Source organism: Macrobrachium rosenbergii, chromosome 32 (assembly GCF_040412425.1).
Source record: "Macrobrachium rosenbergii isolate ZJJX-2024 chromosome 32, ASM4041242v1, whole genome shotgun sequence".
Taxonomy (NCBI): Eukaryota; Metazoa; Arthropoda; class Malacostraca; order Decapoda; family Palaemonidae; genus Macrobrachium; species Macrobrachium rosenbergii.
Window position 1 is genome coordinate 7,695,811 of NC_089772.1, and position 17,038 is coordinate 7,712,848.

General features: G+C 41.4%; 1 protein-coding gene across 3 annotated transcripts in view; it reads right to left on the minus strand.

Moving 5' to 3' along the window:
* Positions 1–17,038, minus strand: part of LOC136855631 (dual specificity tyrosine-phosphorylation-regulated kinase 1B-like) — a 121,327-nt gene that overhangs the window by 50,526 nt on the left and 53,763 nt on the right. For all 3 annotated transcript variants that reach the window (XM_067132790.1, XM_067132789.1, XM_067132791.1), the window contains exons 3-4: positions 10,246–10,415; positions 9,685–9,876 (exon numbers count right to left, since the gene is read on the minus strand). In XM_067132790.1, coding sequence (XP_066988891.1) covers positions 9,685–9,876; positions 10,246–10,415 — 362 coding nt within the window. The remainder of the gene's footprint in view (positions 1–9,684; positions 9,877–10,245; positions 10,416–17,038) is intronic.

Here is a 17,038-nt window from a genome sequence, read left to right on the forward strand (position 1 = left end):
AACACTTTAAAACAGAATTTTTGTTTACAAAACCATACAGATAGCAAAACTGCAGTTCAATACGGCAAGAGGTCTTATCTTCTTAGCTGTCCTGATTTACTTGCTGCTTAAGGTGGTGGTTCCACTTACAATGGGGCTGACCAGGTCCGACTACAAAACCTCAAATCAGAAGTTGTACGGGTACCAATATCTGCCCGAAAATGATACTGACAACCCTTGGCATGACACCTCACCTAATGAAAAATACCTCATTCAATGAAAAATATGGTTGAGGTTGAGCACGCAGAATTTTGGGACAGAGCGGCCTTTTCCAATACTGAATAGTGCTTAGTCCTTCCTTCAATAGGCATTCAGAAACTGCCAAAGGAGATGGTTATCAGAATCTCTGTTGAGAAATACAGCAGCCTTGACAAAGTGAATTTTGGACAATCTCTCTTCAATTAATTGCCAATACAGTAAAACCCCCGTATTCGCGTTCTCACGATTCGCGGACTCGCGCATTCGCGGGTTTCTCTATGGAACATACCTACCCATTATTTGCAGAAAATTCGCTCATTCGTGGAATTTTTCACTGAGAAATATTTACTAATTACTGTATTTTCATATAATTTTCATTAATAAATGAACTTTTTGTGATAAAACTATTAAAATACTCAGGTATAAACATTTTTACAGGGTTTTTCTTGTGTTTAAACTACCAAAATGAGCAGTTCTAAGTGTTTTTTTGAGGGGTTTTAAGTATTCGCGGATTTTAGCTATTCACGGGGGTGTGTGTGTGTGTGTGTGTGACGCATCCCCCGCGAATACGGGGGTTCACTGTATGCTTCCACACTTCCAGACTGGAAGTGGGCCTATTTGCCACATGCGTGAACCACCAACACCAGTGTATGTCTCCGAATATGGAAATTCAGACAATAACAAGAGATACGTTTCTATAAGACTGGAATGAATGAAGAACAATATACTTCTTTCCTCCATTGTCCTAGATTTTGAAGACTTTGAACAAACTACAGTCTGACCTCTTTAAACCAGCTCCCTTGGGACCAGGCCATAGACGGACCACAGAAAATCCCAGATGATAGCAATCAATGCTAAAAAACCTGTAAGTAAACAAAGTCTTGCAAGCTCATTCCACACATATATTGCTGTGTTACCAAAGTAGAACAAAGCTTATTAATAATCACTGTCATTCGTTAGATTAAGTTTCTTATGAAAAGCCTGGCTTGCTCCATAGTATCTCCCCAGAAATGCTTACACCTTCGGGTTGTTGGAGCTTAAACCACCTTAAAAGCGCACTTACGAGTTTTGATCTCCTTGCACCTTTCGATGTTTCCAACACTTCAAACATTTCTGGCTTTCGTCTTCAGCATAAAACTAAAAAATCTGATATCCATTTGCAAAATTCAAATAACAGTTGAGAGAGAGACTCTTGACCCCACAAAAGTTGTTACATCGAAGATATCCATTTGCAAAATTCAAATAACAGTTGTATTAAGAAAGATCATTTAAAAAAACTTGTTTTATGTACTGTAAGCAGTTATATTTCATGCATTATCGTCATATTATCGTATTATAATTCATGAACATAGTGTTCAAGCAACATTTGCATTCTGATAATGTTTACAGTCTTAAAATCATCAACTGATTACATTTTAATGACATCATCACAGCCATTACTGTATGTGGCTAAATGAAACGCATTTCGGAGATTCGTTTTTTCGTAAATTATCAAGGCTGGGTCTAAAATTGCAACTTATTTATAAATGCAGTAAGCTACATGAAGTAAAGGTGTTTTTTCACCAGTATCGGATGTTGCTTTTGCCTCTTCCAAAACACTTTGTGGCCTGCACATATTCGTTTCTCTAGCCACAGCTTCAACCACAAATTTAGTGGCATACTTTCATAACACTTCTGTCTCCATTGCAGTATTTTCATTAATGGAAGTCACCATTGAAAATTACCAAATTTTTGTATTTTCATTAATGGAAGTCACCACTGAAAATTACCAAATTTTTAAGAAGTTGACAGCTGTAATGCAACCCTGCGTCAGTTACGGTAACTGACTCAGAAAACGACTGTTTCTCGATTCGATTGTTCACGTCGGTATTTTCTGTAGTTTATGCCAGCGTCTTACATGCAGCTTATGTTTGCTAATTACAGGGTATAGTAATGAATTCTTAGACAAATCACAAGGTTGAAAAGAAAAGACTGATTTAATGTATGAAGATTCCCATTTAACCTACTGGACTTTTGCTTCTAGGGCTATTTCTTAGTTAACAGTTAATTCAGGTATAATAGCCTATGCATTATCAGTGGTATCTACTGAAACTGAGACAGGCATAGAAAGCCTAGCCTAGCGTAACTTAATGAAAATACAATCGCACTATGCATGATGTATATGATGAAATCATGCATTTCGATGAAATTTTAGTGCTAGCACGATACGCGAGTTCAGAGGACACGAGTATATTCGCAAATTATGGTCCTTTTTTATGTTGTATATTTTTGAGTTTCACACAACGATTTCGTTGGAAATAAACTGTGCTTGAATATTTACGGAGCAAACTTCAGTTCGGAAATCCAAAAAAATCCAAAACACTGAAACGTGTGGCATCACCCTCGTAGCTGCTCAAGAACTACGTAATAGCAGTTGACTAAAAATCATCCCGGTTAATAGAGTTCCCGGACCACAGAATGCTGGATTTAATAGGTCAGACTGTACTAGCTTTCAATGGAACTGCTTACCGAGTGGCCCTGAATTGGCTTAACAGTCATGGGTTCCTTTTGCTTCAACAATGGCAAGAAAATAGATTCCATTATGTCAGCTATTCAATCCCCTACAGTAGGAGGGAAAGTCTTCAATGAATTTTTAAAAAAATTTAGTCCATCATGACAATTATTCACCTAACACTGCTGGGTAACTAGTGAAAAACTAAAGACTTCAGCTATCTGACGTACCAGTCCGTATGGAAGATGTGGTTAGATTAGCTCCACACTGAGAGCCCAGTTATGTTGAAACAGTTTTACATGGTTAGATTAGCTCCACACTGAGAGCCCAGTTAAAATCTGTTGAAACAGTTTCACATTTTCTTATTTATCTTGTGAGGGCAAATGCCTTGCTATTACAACAATTAGGGCATACAAGGCAGCACTGCTGGAAACCTTGCTCTATGGTTTTGTAATTGCTCTAATATAAAAATTTTTAATTCCCTCCTCCAGTCATCCCCTCACAATTTAGTGGGCACTATACAAGTAAAACTCATATGCTACAAAAGGCAGTTTTCTTGACCACTTAGGCATCAGGAGCTCAGATTAGCGAACTGGGCTCTCTTGGATGAGGATGGTTCATCACTCATACGCCTAGCTGTCACTAACTGCTGTCTCCTGGACCACCATTCCTAACCAAGAATAAGGACCTCTTAAAGGGCAAACCCCTATCCTGATAAGGGAACTCGGTATTTTGAATAAAACGTTATGCCCACTTCAACCACTCAAGGTTTACCCAGATGTCATGGCAAACATCTCTGATGGTCCTCATTTTTTCTACAATGTAGCACAAGCAAACCACTGTCTCTACATGGGCTGACTCTAACTCCTTTCCTAAGCTGCACGACATCCAAACGGAGAGTAAACTGTTCACTTTCTTCAGAAATGATTCCGTCGAAGAAGTCTCCAAGGATTTAGGTTCGTGTGTTGTTTCCTGTTCTTTTTTTCCAAACCCTAATGGGTACCTGGAATAAAGAAGATGGTTAACCTGCAAGTGAATTATACCTTGGACCACAAACTTATATCGGCTGTAGGGATTTATTTATTACGAGCTAAAGCTCTTTTGAAGATGAACAGCAACTAAGCTATCAAAAATAAGGTTTTGACATAGGAAAAACCTGTTTTTGAGTCCCCAAACCCATCCACTTTCCCGGACAAAAGGTGTGGGACTGGGGTGAGCATTTGTCTTGCACAGACTGTGTGTAATGAAGAAAATAGCCAATATATGTGGTTGCCACATCTGTGTGAGAACGATGACGGGAAAACCAAGGTACAGTAGTTGCTGTGAACATGAGACAGAGTCCTCTTGTCCCAAATCCTTTATATTCTATCACTGTGCCAACAAGCACTATTCTGGCCGAGACCAACTACAAGGGAATTCTTTAATATTAGTTGGTCTGTCATATGGAGCCCTGGGGGACCATGAGAGTAACCCTTCCTTTGAGGTCTCACAGCAGCTACCACACTACCAAATTCTAAAGTAAATTGTATTTTTCCTAACATACGAACCTATGCTTTCATATATGAAGTATTCACGCTTGGCGCGCTTTGGCAGCTCCTGAAATGTCTTATAAAAACAAAACACTATTGTTAGGTCTACAGTTGCATGTGACTTGAGACAGCCTGACTCCTCCATCGAGTAAACCAGCTCATCTGTAGCCATGCTCAACTCCCTATATGGAGAAAGATCTAAACCACATGGGGTGGCCAGAGGAGGGTAAGCTTATACACATGAAAGCGTAGGTTCATATGTTAGAAAAAATACAAATTACTTCAGAATTTGGTATTTCTTCCAACACTAATATGAACCTACGCTTTCATATATAGAGCCTCACTTGGAGGCGGGAGGCTGATTTCTCAAGGCTGCCAAGTAGGTATGCCCACTCCCTTCAAGACCTCTGCTCTCAGGGACCTGAAGGACTGAATGGTTCTTAAATACCACTGAGGGTCCAATCGCCCTGATGTCGTGGGCCCTCACTTTTGGCTGGCAGAGGGTTGTTGCGATCTGTTTGATATATCATGGTGATCACTCCCCTCAATCAGGAGATGCCATTTTGCAAAATCTCCCTCTTCTCCCAGCCCGTATTGATTAACAGTCTCCAAGAGGCCGGTCTGTGAGGGAAATGTATGCCTGACGTAGGTTCTCAAGGACCTCACTAGGCACAGTAACATTTTGTCTTTTTCACCCCTACAAAGTCCTTCAAGGAGGGGACAGAGAAACCATCGAACTTTGGGTCTTGGGCTCTGGGATTCTGGGTTTTTGCCACTAATTCTGGGAGAAATGTGAGACCGATTGACAAATACCCATGGGTGGGGGGAAACAATGTGTGAGTGGGAGTGCAACTTGTCTACTAGTACTCTTGGCTGACGCCAAGGCTAGTAGGAAGACTGTCTTGAGTCAAATCATAGTCAGATGCCTTTTTGAGGGGCTCATAGGGCAGCAGTCTCAAGGTGGTGAGGACCTTGGTCATGTCCCCCTCAGGGGGTTTTAGTTCCTGTGGGGTACAGCTCTTTTCAAAACGCTTCACCACGGCTGACAGTTCCACGAGGTTGAAAGGTCTATGCCTCTTGGTCTGAACACTTGGGCAAGGGCAGCCCTGTATCCCTTGATTGCTGTCATGGAAAGGGCTTTCTCCTGCCACAGGAAGATGAGAAAATCCAGCACCTCCCTTACAGACATTTTGAGGGTATTAAGATCCTTCTCACTGCACCATCAATGGAAAACCTTCCGCTTTCCTTGATATACCCCGAGGGACAATGGTCTGAGGGGGTTGGAGATGGCTGCTGTAGCTTTCTCTGAAAAGCCAATTCTTCTGAAGAGCTGCTTGATAGCCTCCAACCATGAAGTTGGAGGGAGGCTACTACCTGATGGTACCAGCTGTTGTGTTCCCTGGGACCACCTTGGGGCTATGAGGGTCATCCTTAGCCCCTGGGACATGAACAACCTATTTGATGACCTTCCTCAGTTGACAAAAAGGGGAAGGCATACACAACCATGCTGTCCCAGGGGTGTTGAAAGGCATCCTGCAGGGCAGCCCTTTGGTCAGGTACTAAAGAACAATATGACAAGAGTTTGTTGTTCCTTGCTGTAGTGAAGAGGTCTAACATGGAGCCCCCCAACAAACTCAACAACTTTTTCGCAACACCCTGTTCCAGCGACCATTCTGTAACTATTATTATCTAGTACAGTACATTCTGCTTAATTGGTCTGCCATGATGTTCTTCTTTCCAGGAATGTATTTGGCTGTTAGAAAAAGTCCAAAGGTCTCTAACCACCTGTGCATCTCCACTGCCAACTCGTTCAGTGGTGCTGTCACTCATCAAAACTGTGGCCTTGTCCTGGAGCAGGCCCTGGAAGTGTTGGAGTGCCAGCCAGACTGCTCACATCTCCAGGCCCTTGTGTTGCACTTGTTGCTGTGTGCTCCAAGTCTCTGAAGAGCACATGCTGTTCAAGTGAGTGTCCCAACTGTCTGAGTATACCAGCATCTTGGGAGGTGGGCAACGCATTTGTATTCCCCAAAGGTGGTTCCTTGTATCTCTCCACCACCACAGGACTTCCAAAACCTTGTCTGTCACTTGTAAATGTTGTAATAAGACTGCTGTACTGTCTTCTTACCTGAGCACCAACTTTTCTAACATCAAGCTTGACTGGCTAGAGGGGGTTCAACAGTAAGGGGTCAGACACACTGATCAGGTTTGCTAACTGCTCCTGGTGGGAATAAGCTTTCCCCAACTCCGTGTCTATCGCCATGCCCAAGTACTGTTTTGCTTTGGCAAGAGGTCTGACTTCTTGAGGTTGACCAGATTCCCAGTCTCTAAAAAAAGTGCCAGGGGTTTAGGGCTAACAGATCTATGACCATTCTGCAACACCTCGATGCTTTCTCCATTGGGAAGAGTCAACTGTAGATCCCAGGTGTAACATCTTTCACTATTTCTAACACCACCTCCTGCAGCATATTTCTGATTTGCAAGGCCTTCCCCTAGGGAGAGTCGTTCCAGTAGGAGGGGACCTTGATCGGTTCCAATGATAGAGGAGGTCTTGTCTGTGCGATGGAAAGTATATGTCCCTTCCTGAGGGCCACGACCATCCACTCCTCGGCTACAAGGTGCTGCCATACTGGCCACTTGCTCCCCAGACACCCCCTATCTTTGGCAGTTCTGAAGGGAGGGACACCGTACACTTTCTTAAGCCTCCTCTCTTCCCAGTCCTGTTTCATTTTCTGGGCTGGAGGGGTAGTAAAAAACTACACTGCCTGCTTCATCAATCCAGAGGGAAGTACTAGGGTGAATCCAGGAGAGGGCTATTGCAGAGATTTAGCAACTGTCCACAGAGATCCATTTCTGGACCAAGGTCAGGTATGAGTCCCTCCTCCTCAGAATGATGATGGCCCACACATGTGCTACCTGCTGATGATGTCGGACAGGGCCTTACCTGAAGAGACCATGTACTCTCTCATGATTTGCCACTTCAAAGGCATGTCTCTCAGCCATACTCCTTGGAACCTATCCAGTCATGAGAAGGCTTGCAAAGCTCTTCCCAACATCACTTCCAGGTTTGTCATTTCCATGCTGGTGCATCTTAAACCTTGTTGCCAAACATTCCAGCATGTTAAAGGCATCTTCCAGGATGTAACATTTGGGAAGGGGGGGATGGGGGAGCAACTTCTCCGTCCTGGAGGATAAAGACTCCTCTTCCCCAGCTACCAGGCTGTTCAATTCCCTCATGGTGCCCTAAATCAATGGGGACTAGGAAGATGAACTGCCTGTTTAGCCTCCAGGAGATGCTCTGCCAATTGCTAAGTATGAGAAGCAGGGAGGCTCTTCTGGCATAGAATTGTCAAACTTTGCGAGGCCAAATTTCTTCAGATTTGGAGGACAAGTCCATGAACCCCTTCTCATCCAGTACCTCCAGAAGCAAGAAATCATCTTCATTCTCGAGGTCTCCCCCTTCACCCGAGATCTCAGGACATCTATCCTCAACTCCGGACAAGAGGGAAGACCTGGTTCAGGAGATACACCCCATCCTGAACCTTGTTGTTTCCTGGGGTGGGGCAGTCTCTGACCTTGCTGTGAACTGTCAGATGGTCTGGTACTACCTTACGCAGGGAGGAACGGTGGCTGCTGACAGCTCTGTCATATTCCTCACGACGAGCGGTAGGAGCGGGGTGAAGCAGAGTGGGACACTGCTCTGTCTTGACCATCTCAAGAGGGGGTACTACTGTGTGACAAAATCCCTGAGCGTTGTCACTGGTCCTGTGTTCATCCATCAGTGTACTGAGGCACGCTCCTCTTACCTGAGCGACTCCTCTCTGCTTCTCAACCCCACAGTGATCTTTCTTTCCTACTGGAAACAGACACGTCTCTGTCCCTATGCCATCTCAATGAGGAAGGTCCCACCACTGATAAGGCCCTGGAGGAGGAGGGTGACTCCACTGACCGAGACACCCCTTCATGGAGGATCCGTCACACGTCTTCCACCCTCTGGCATTTGGATGGCAGGAAAGACGGGCTACTGAGTCTGGTCATGCCCTCTGTTGCTAGCCAGCGCTAGCTTCTCACTGGTCTCCCCATCTTTCGAAACCACGTGTCTATAGATAAAGATCAGTCTCCCCGTATTAGTGGATTGTGCTATGAGATCAACCTTTGTTTTGTGGCCAAGGCACAGCAGAAACCTCTGGAAGACATCCTCCACTCTTTCCTTTCCAGTTGGCAACTTAGTAGGCATGAACAAATCCTTCATGGGAGTCACTGGAAGAGGGGGGAGGAGATGATGGAGGGGTTGACTGAGGGCATGGAGACAGGCTCAGCAAGGGCTTCCTACTTCTACCACTGCGGTGAGGGCCACTCCACACAGCCCTTGCACATAACTTTGTGGGAACATTCTTGGCTCTTGCAGGAGATACAAACTGAGCAGAGGTCTACGACCACCAGGAACATACATTTACTGCAGGGTTTTCCACTGCCGGAAGACCACTGCACATCAGGTTATGGATTCTCTTCCATTGTCGCACACTGATCGGTGTGGGAGAGGGGTGCAGTACTTACAGGGATAAAAAAAAAAAAAAAAAAAAAAGCAAACACACACACATACGCACACAAGGGGAGAGAGAGAGAGAGAGAGAGAGTCAATTAAAACTAACACAGTGGCTACCACAAACCCTGGGCCACACACAAAGCAAGGAAGGGAGCGCCTGAAACACTTGAGTGTAATGTTACCACTTGCTATGCACAAAGGAGATTGCCACATGCTTCACGCTCTTAAACACAGGGATACACTACTTTCTCCTCTACCAAACAAAGGGTAACAATAGAAAGACATAACATCCCTGACGATAACAAAAACACATGGGGGCACACACAACCTACAGACGCAAAGAAAAAAGTACAATGCATAAACGGGAGACAAATCAGAAAGTGTTCGAATGTGGACATGACTGTAAGCGCAATGGAGGAGTCTGGCTGCCTCAGGTCACATGCGACCATAAGTCTAACGATAGGATTTTGTTTTTACAGACAATTCAGTAGCAGTCAAAGCACGCCAAGAGTGAGTACTCCATTAGGTATATGAAAGTGTAGGTTTGTATTTGTGTTGGAACATATATTTTCATATACATGGCTAGTTTATTAGCTTTCCTAGTCTTATTTTCTTTCAAATTTCATCAGTATTTTTATAATTTCATCGTTCGCTTAGAGCACCTTAACTGGGTTTGTACTCCCAGTATAAATGACACAGATTGGTAGTCGGTGTAAACTATGATAACATTATAACTAATAAACTAAATTCATAAGAAGAAATATGTTAACGCTGACCTTACCATTTAGTCTGGATGTGGATTTTAATGCTAAGGGGATGTAGCAATAACTCCTCTGCAATGGACACTGAACTAAAGTTAGTAACAAAACGCTATTCAACAATACCTGACCAAAGGAGCCTTTCCCAATTAAGGAGTCAATCTCGTATCTATCTTCAAACTTTTCTCCAGACTTTATGATGTAATCATGGTTATCATCATCATAACCATCGTTGTAGACCTTCCGCTCTTTTTTGTGCATACTTGGAGACTGGCCCTGAGTTTGCTGGGCTCTCTTCTTCTTTTTCGCATAGTAAACCTATTGGAAACAACAAATAATGAATTTACAACAATGTATAACAAAATTTTCCATACAAATGACTTGGAAATTGACAGTTAAGTACAGTACACTGTATAAGAACTTGTGTTATCAAATACAAATGTAAAATAGTGAAAAACAACAATGTATAAGAAATTGTATTATCAAATACAAGTGCAAAATACAGCAGTGAAAACCAACTAAGTTCCTTGCATTTTGAATAAATGATCCAAAAACAAGTCTTATAATACACACACACACACTGATACCTGTACCATACATTTTATGAAAATAAAATTCTAATACAAAAAGATATTTCAACTTTAATGCAGGTGCACACTAAAAAAAAATTAAAAAGCAAACACTTACTTCATTAATGTGCTTATAAGTTTTGATGAGATCGACCGAAAGTTTCCGTAAGGGGCCCTGTGCTGGGTCTCTATACCTTCTTTCTGCAGGAGAACGGTGTATTGCCTGTAGTGGGACTGACTTGTAGGCACCTCCACCGCCAACTGCAGCCTGGCTCCCACCTACCGAACCTGAATATGTAAATCTCACATTAGGTCACATGTTCAAGGGAAAAGCACTGAAATATATACAGTATTAACATCATATTTAACCTCTTGCACCAGGATATGGTATCTGGTAAGACAACACCAAAAATATATGAATGAAACTATAGTCCACGATAACAAGACAGTCTATTTTGTAGACTATTCAAGCACACTTCAGTAAAAAAATTCGAAAGGCAACTAAACTTTTCTGAAAACCTATGTAAACAAGCTAGAAGCGTAAGTATGTACATATATCTTTTAACAAAAAATGTGCAAATACTATACATATACAAAAATTAATAAAACTGAATACAGTATATGTAATAAGTGACTATAAAAATCAGTAAGTACTGTAAAAGATAAATAAATGAATAAAAACAAATATGCTTCAGTGTATCCTCAAGCAAACTAACTTCAACACAAGATTGGAAGGCCTATGTACGAAGGCTGTTGCACCACCTCAGTTTTCGGGTTATTAATATTATAATTGTTATTAAGCAGTTTAACCCTTTGTAAGCAGGCTTCATCAAATGACGACCACTTATGGCTCTAGGAGAATTTCGGGTAGAGGCAGTCCCCGGTTATCGGTGGGCTCGTTTTTATAAGGTTTGTTTAGCGAGGAAAATTGGTGATTTTCAGCGCCGATATGTGCTTATCAGCGATGAGAATCGGGGACTGGCACCAATACATACCTAACAGAGGCACTGATCTCCAGTTATCGGTGCCGATAAGGAGCGAAAATTGCCGACTTTCAGTTATCGGAGATTTTCGCTTATTGTCACGCCTCCAGAATGACAACCCCCCCCCCCAATAAAAGGGGACTGCCTTTATCAGCCTCTGACGATCAACATTTCACACCATACAATTTGAACAAATTTTACTGGAAATGTTTTCAGATCACTTCCATGGGCCATAAATGACTCACAGCAACTATAATAGCTAGTCGTACAGGAGAGAGAGATCAGTGCCTTGAGATGTCGAAGGGGAATGTTGTCCATCATTCCCATCCAAGCATGTCTCGTAAATATTTTACAATAAGTATACTCAGAATCTGTTACTGGTTTTAGTTTTTACAATAAATATACTCAGAATTCGTTACTGATTTTGGGTCTTAACTGTTATGATACTGTGAGAGATGTAATTATAATTTTACAAAAAAAAAAAAAAAAAAAAAAAAAAAAAAAAAAAAAAAAAAATCATTTGAAAAACAATTTATAACTTGGTAAAATTAGCATATTTTTTATGACTGTCTTAGTAACAAGGCCCTGCACAGGGTTGGAAATATTTACTTTCAACTTCCTGTGGAAGGAACAAATTTTTTTAGAATTTTTATTCTTACACCTTGTGTATTTGCATACCTTCCTCTTTCCACTGTTTTTTTTTTTTTTTTTTTTTTTTTTTTAACTGGCCATCCTTTAATTTAGCCTGGTCTAGGGGTGTGCTTAATATATGTTTTAGCCTGGGCATCATTTCTGCAGACACTGAAAACCCTATTCACACCATACTGTACTCTACTCATCTTAGTCAAGATTTGAGAGGCCTCTACTGCTCATGCTGTTGGCGAGCGTTCGACTCCCCGACCGGCCAATGAAGAATTAGAGGAATTTATTTCTGGTGATGGAAATTCATTTCTCATCATAATGTGGTTCGGATTCCACAATAAGCTGTAGGTCCCGTTGCTAGGTAACCAGTTGGTTCTTAGCCACGTAAAATAAATCTAATCCTTCGGGCCAGCCGCCGGACAGCTGTTAACCAGCTCAGTGGTCTGGTTAAACTAAGATATACTAACTTTTTCTACTGCTCACACTAAGTCCCAGACATGAAGCAACATACGCTTTCCTCTCACTGTGCTGCCAAGACTTGACAGTCAAGAGAGAGGTGCTGATGAAAACTAATCGATGTAGCTGTTGCTCAGACACTGTACGATTCACCTTCAAAAGGGGACAATCCTCTGGAGACAATGCATGGTGTACTTCCAGGATTAAGGATTAATACAGTAAGCCATGGCATCTAAGACCTAGGAACCTAAGTATTCTTGATGGTGCAAAACAGGTTCCTACAGAGCTTCCTCAGTGGTTAAGATGGGATGCATAAATCCCTATAGCCCTAACCAGGCATCAAAGAAGCTCATCTTCCTCAGGAGTCACAGTCTATAAAGCAGGGATCGAGAAAACTCTTGGAAGAGCTTTGGTTTTGACTTCGTCTTAACGAAAGGATGCAATAAAAAAGATAGTTCTGCTCCACTAAGGGAACTCCCTACTGCCACCAGAAAGAGAGTCCTACGAAAGATCCTTGAGAGAAGCCTCTCTCTGGGGTAGAAAAGAGGGCCAATGAGGAGTCTACGCCAACAACCAGGCTCCATAAAAGTGGCTTAGCAGAGCCTTCAGCAATCCAGCTGAAAAGTGTGAACAGTTTCGCCTAAGTCAGCATGCATTTATAGCTTGGTGGAGGAAACACACAATCCTTCGACATCTCTCAAGAAGTGCAGCCCCTTATACATTGTTAATATTGTTAATATTAGTGTGGAGACAGGGACTGCCCTTGGACTTGCATTATAATCTATACAGCTCCTGCAATACTGAACTAGAGAAGAAACTATAGACTTATCTCTATCTTCTTGACCAGGTGTTAATTCTAAAAAAACCTAGATTCAAGACTGTTCTGTTTACTCTCTCCTAAGTCTACCTTTCTCTTCTAACTCGGCAATTTATCATCTTCTCTATCCTCTCCCAAAGACCAATCCTTGCGATGATCACAAAGGTTGTCTGAATCGCGATTCACCTCGCTATGATCCATGCACAGTTTGTGTGTATGTATGTCAATTACCCCTATCTGGTCTTCCAACACTTACATTATACAAAATCTAACAGATTTCGATAGGGAAGACTGAGAAGAATCCATATTGCCAAATACAGACCAAAATCCAGATAGTCCATTTGTAAGCCACGAAAACAAACCCAAATTTTAGAGCATTTTTCTAAATTGTTGGCTGTATTTGCCGACTAGACAAGAATGACAACCAAAACATTCACTGTCTTGCCCCTGCCCTCCAAAGGGTGGGGATTGACTACTGGGAGCGTTCATTAACGATTATTTCAATTTTAACAATTGTCGAACCTGCACCAAGTAGCCACAGATAAAGTTAATGATAGAGGGTAAGTTTCACCTCAAAACTATATATGCAATAAAAAGGGGGGAGAAGAAGATATGGTCAAAAGTCCATGGTGAATACATGTACCATAGGATTTGTGGAATAATGAGTAAACATAAGAAAGCAACCTAAAAAATCAAGTTGTAAAGACTAGGTCGCACACAAGACATTATGTATTTGTCAAAAATGTAGGCATTCTTATAGATCTAATGGTTCCTGAAAGTCACCTTAACTCCACCTTTTCTATTTTTCAGAATGTCAGAGAAATTTGCTAAGCATACTTAAGTCAATAATCAGCCTATGGGCGCAACCACCCCCACCCACCTTTGGGCATACACAAATCCAATTACAGAAGCTTGACTATTCTAGACCTACTTCCACAATTGACCCTTGGCTAACATGAATTTCATGTGTTGAGTTTCAGGCATTTCTTCCTGACGTAAGAATGAGATCTGAAACTCAAATGTTGGTGTTACGGCACAACGGTTTGCCATTGCCGACTCATGTATGGTGTTCTGAGAGAGAGAATTATTAACCATAGCAGACTGAGGAAAAGTCACACATACTAAAAATTAAAGTACTAGGCCAGAGATTCCAGAAAGATAAGCGAATCTAGAGGGTTGGCTGTGCAAGCTTCAAATGGGACAGCTAAACACACAAGGCTAGACAGATCTTTAATATGGAGGCTGAAGGCCCTGCCCAAGAAGAAACCATTTACAAGCCTTCCTTGAACTACCTAGCAACAGTTTGGCTCAGCTTAACCCTTTAGGCAGGGCTAAAATATACATCAAGAACACTCCTGTCCTGGACCGGGCAAAATGTTAAGGTTTCCCCCCCCCCAAAAAGGAAAGAGGAAAATATGCAAATGCACATGGTATAAGAAAAAGAATTCTTAAAAATTTTCTGTACCTTCCACAGAAGTTTATAGTGAATATTTCCAACCCTAGGTGGGGCCTCTTTTCCATGGTATGCAAGTTTTTTCTAATATTTTTTAAAAATTTTATTTTGTAAAATTACAATTAGAGCTAATATCATAACAGATAAGAACTAAAATCAGTAACACATTCCGAGTATATTTATGGTAAAATATTTACGAGATTTACCAAGATGGGGATATGCAGCTTCTTTTAGTGAGTTGTACATGTTTTTCTAATAAGTATCTCTTTGTACAGGCAGTCCCTGGTTAACGGCGGGCTCAGTTAATGGTGATCCGGCGACGAACATCGGCAATTTTCGGTGCCGAAAATTGCCGATTTCCGCTTATCGGCACCGATAATTGGGTATTGGCACCAATACATACCTAACAGGAGCGCTGATAACTGAAAATTGGCACTTTTCGGCGCCGATAAGCCTGAAAATCGCTGAAAAAGCACCGGAAATCGCCGATTTTCAGTTAGTGGCGATTTTCGGTTATCATCACACCCCCCGGACGGAATCCCCCCCGATAACCGAGGACTGCCTCTACTGTACTTTACAACATTACAATTATAGCCCTCATACTATTGTAAAAAATAAGAACTAAAACCAACAGCAAAAATCTGGGTATTTTTATGAGCAAATACTATTCTGTATACAAGATGCCCTGGGACAGGGAGGTGCAGTACATTCCCCCATGAAATCTCAAGTCAAACTGATCTACCCCTATCCTGTAATGAGGTGCTAATGTTGCCAAGAGTTGCCATAAGTACTGAGCAAATGGAGAAAGCACACGTACAACTCGATGGGCAAAGTAGTTGCAACTATTATTGGAAATCTGTATTCATGTGGAAGGCACTAATAAAAAATTTATAGTTGTTAAGGGTACTACCATTATTGCCAATATACAGTGGACCCCCGCCTATTTGTGGTTCTGGATTTGTGGCTTTACCTATTTGTGGATTTTACTGTGGAACGTATACACATTATTCACGGAAAATTCGCCCATCCGTGGTATTTTTCATAGAGAAATATTTACCAATTACAGGCAGTCCCTGGTTATCAGCGAGGGTTCTGTTCTGAGGGTGTGATGATAACCGAAAATCACCGCTAACTGAAAATCGGCAATTTTTGGGGCTTTTCAGCATCGATAAGCCCTGAAAATTGCTGAAAAAGCCCCAATTCTTTCAGTTACTGGCGATTTTCAGGGCTTATTGGCACCGATAAGAGCCAATTTTTTATTATCAATGCCTCTGTTAGGTAAATATCAGCACCAATACCCAATTATTGGCACCATTAAGCGGAAATCGGCAATTTTCGGCGCTAGGCAAGCCCCATAAAATTGGATCGCGTTAACCAAGTCCGCTGTTACCCGGGGACTGCCTGCACTGTATTTTCATATAATCTTCATAACTAAATGCATTTGTTGTGATAAAACTATTAAAATACTCAGGTATAAGTGTTCTTAGGGGGTTTTTTTGGTGTCTGAACTATCAAAATAGGTGGATGTATGTTTTTAGACGGGTGTCAAGTATTCGCAGACTTTAGCTATTCACAGGGGGCTGTGGTACGCATCCCAACAAATACCGGGGGTTGACCGTATAGTAGTTTGTACTGTGCTAACAATTTTAACTCTAACAGGGATGCCACAAAGGGTTTGTTCTTCATAAATGCATTAATTTTATTCAATATATTACACCTTAAAAATTCATTGACTAAATAATCTGATAACATTTGGTTTAAAAGCTTCACACTTCTTGCTGATTGAAAACTGCAATTACATGAATTGCTTAAGTGTAAGGGTTGTCTTATATTCTAGGATTTGGTGCAATGGAACTATTGTAGGCTATGTATATATTTGTTTGTTTGGTATTTCTTCTATTTACTCATCTGTTACTTTCTTCTCCACTGTTTAAAAATACATCTTATACTGTGAGGCTAGCTTTGCAGGTTAATGGCCTAAGGTTTGTTCCACAAGAATGTTTATTTGTTTGAACAATGTAACATACGAGTATAAAAATTATACTTGTATCTTTTGAAACAATCTAAAACAAATATACAGACACAGTTGCTCTACCTTTATTTTAGCCTGTCTTCCACATGCAAATACAGCATGTTTCGGATTCAAAGGTCAGATTAACCGTGGGCCAATTCTTTACAAGCAAACCATTCTTGATGTTGGACATTCTTGCAAGTAATGGGTGGGCTTTCAGTGACCTCCAAATACCAGAGACCAAATCCATTTGATGAGTATGGTAAATCAGAAGCTCACTCTTTACAAGTAGAGAAACAAATCTCAATTATTGTGCAAAAGGAATGCACAACTCTTCACAGAAATCTCAGACTTATAAAATTTCACAAGCAAATAAATTGACAAGGATTAATAAAATATTTGCTAAGAATTCCCATGTCTAGAGCCACACCGGCAAGAAATATAGTAGCTCTCCTTCTGTGAAACACTGACAACATGCAGTACAATGCACCACAACAAGATATCAATCCCTCATCCAGATATCATTATCTTATCACGTAACATCTTTAA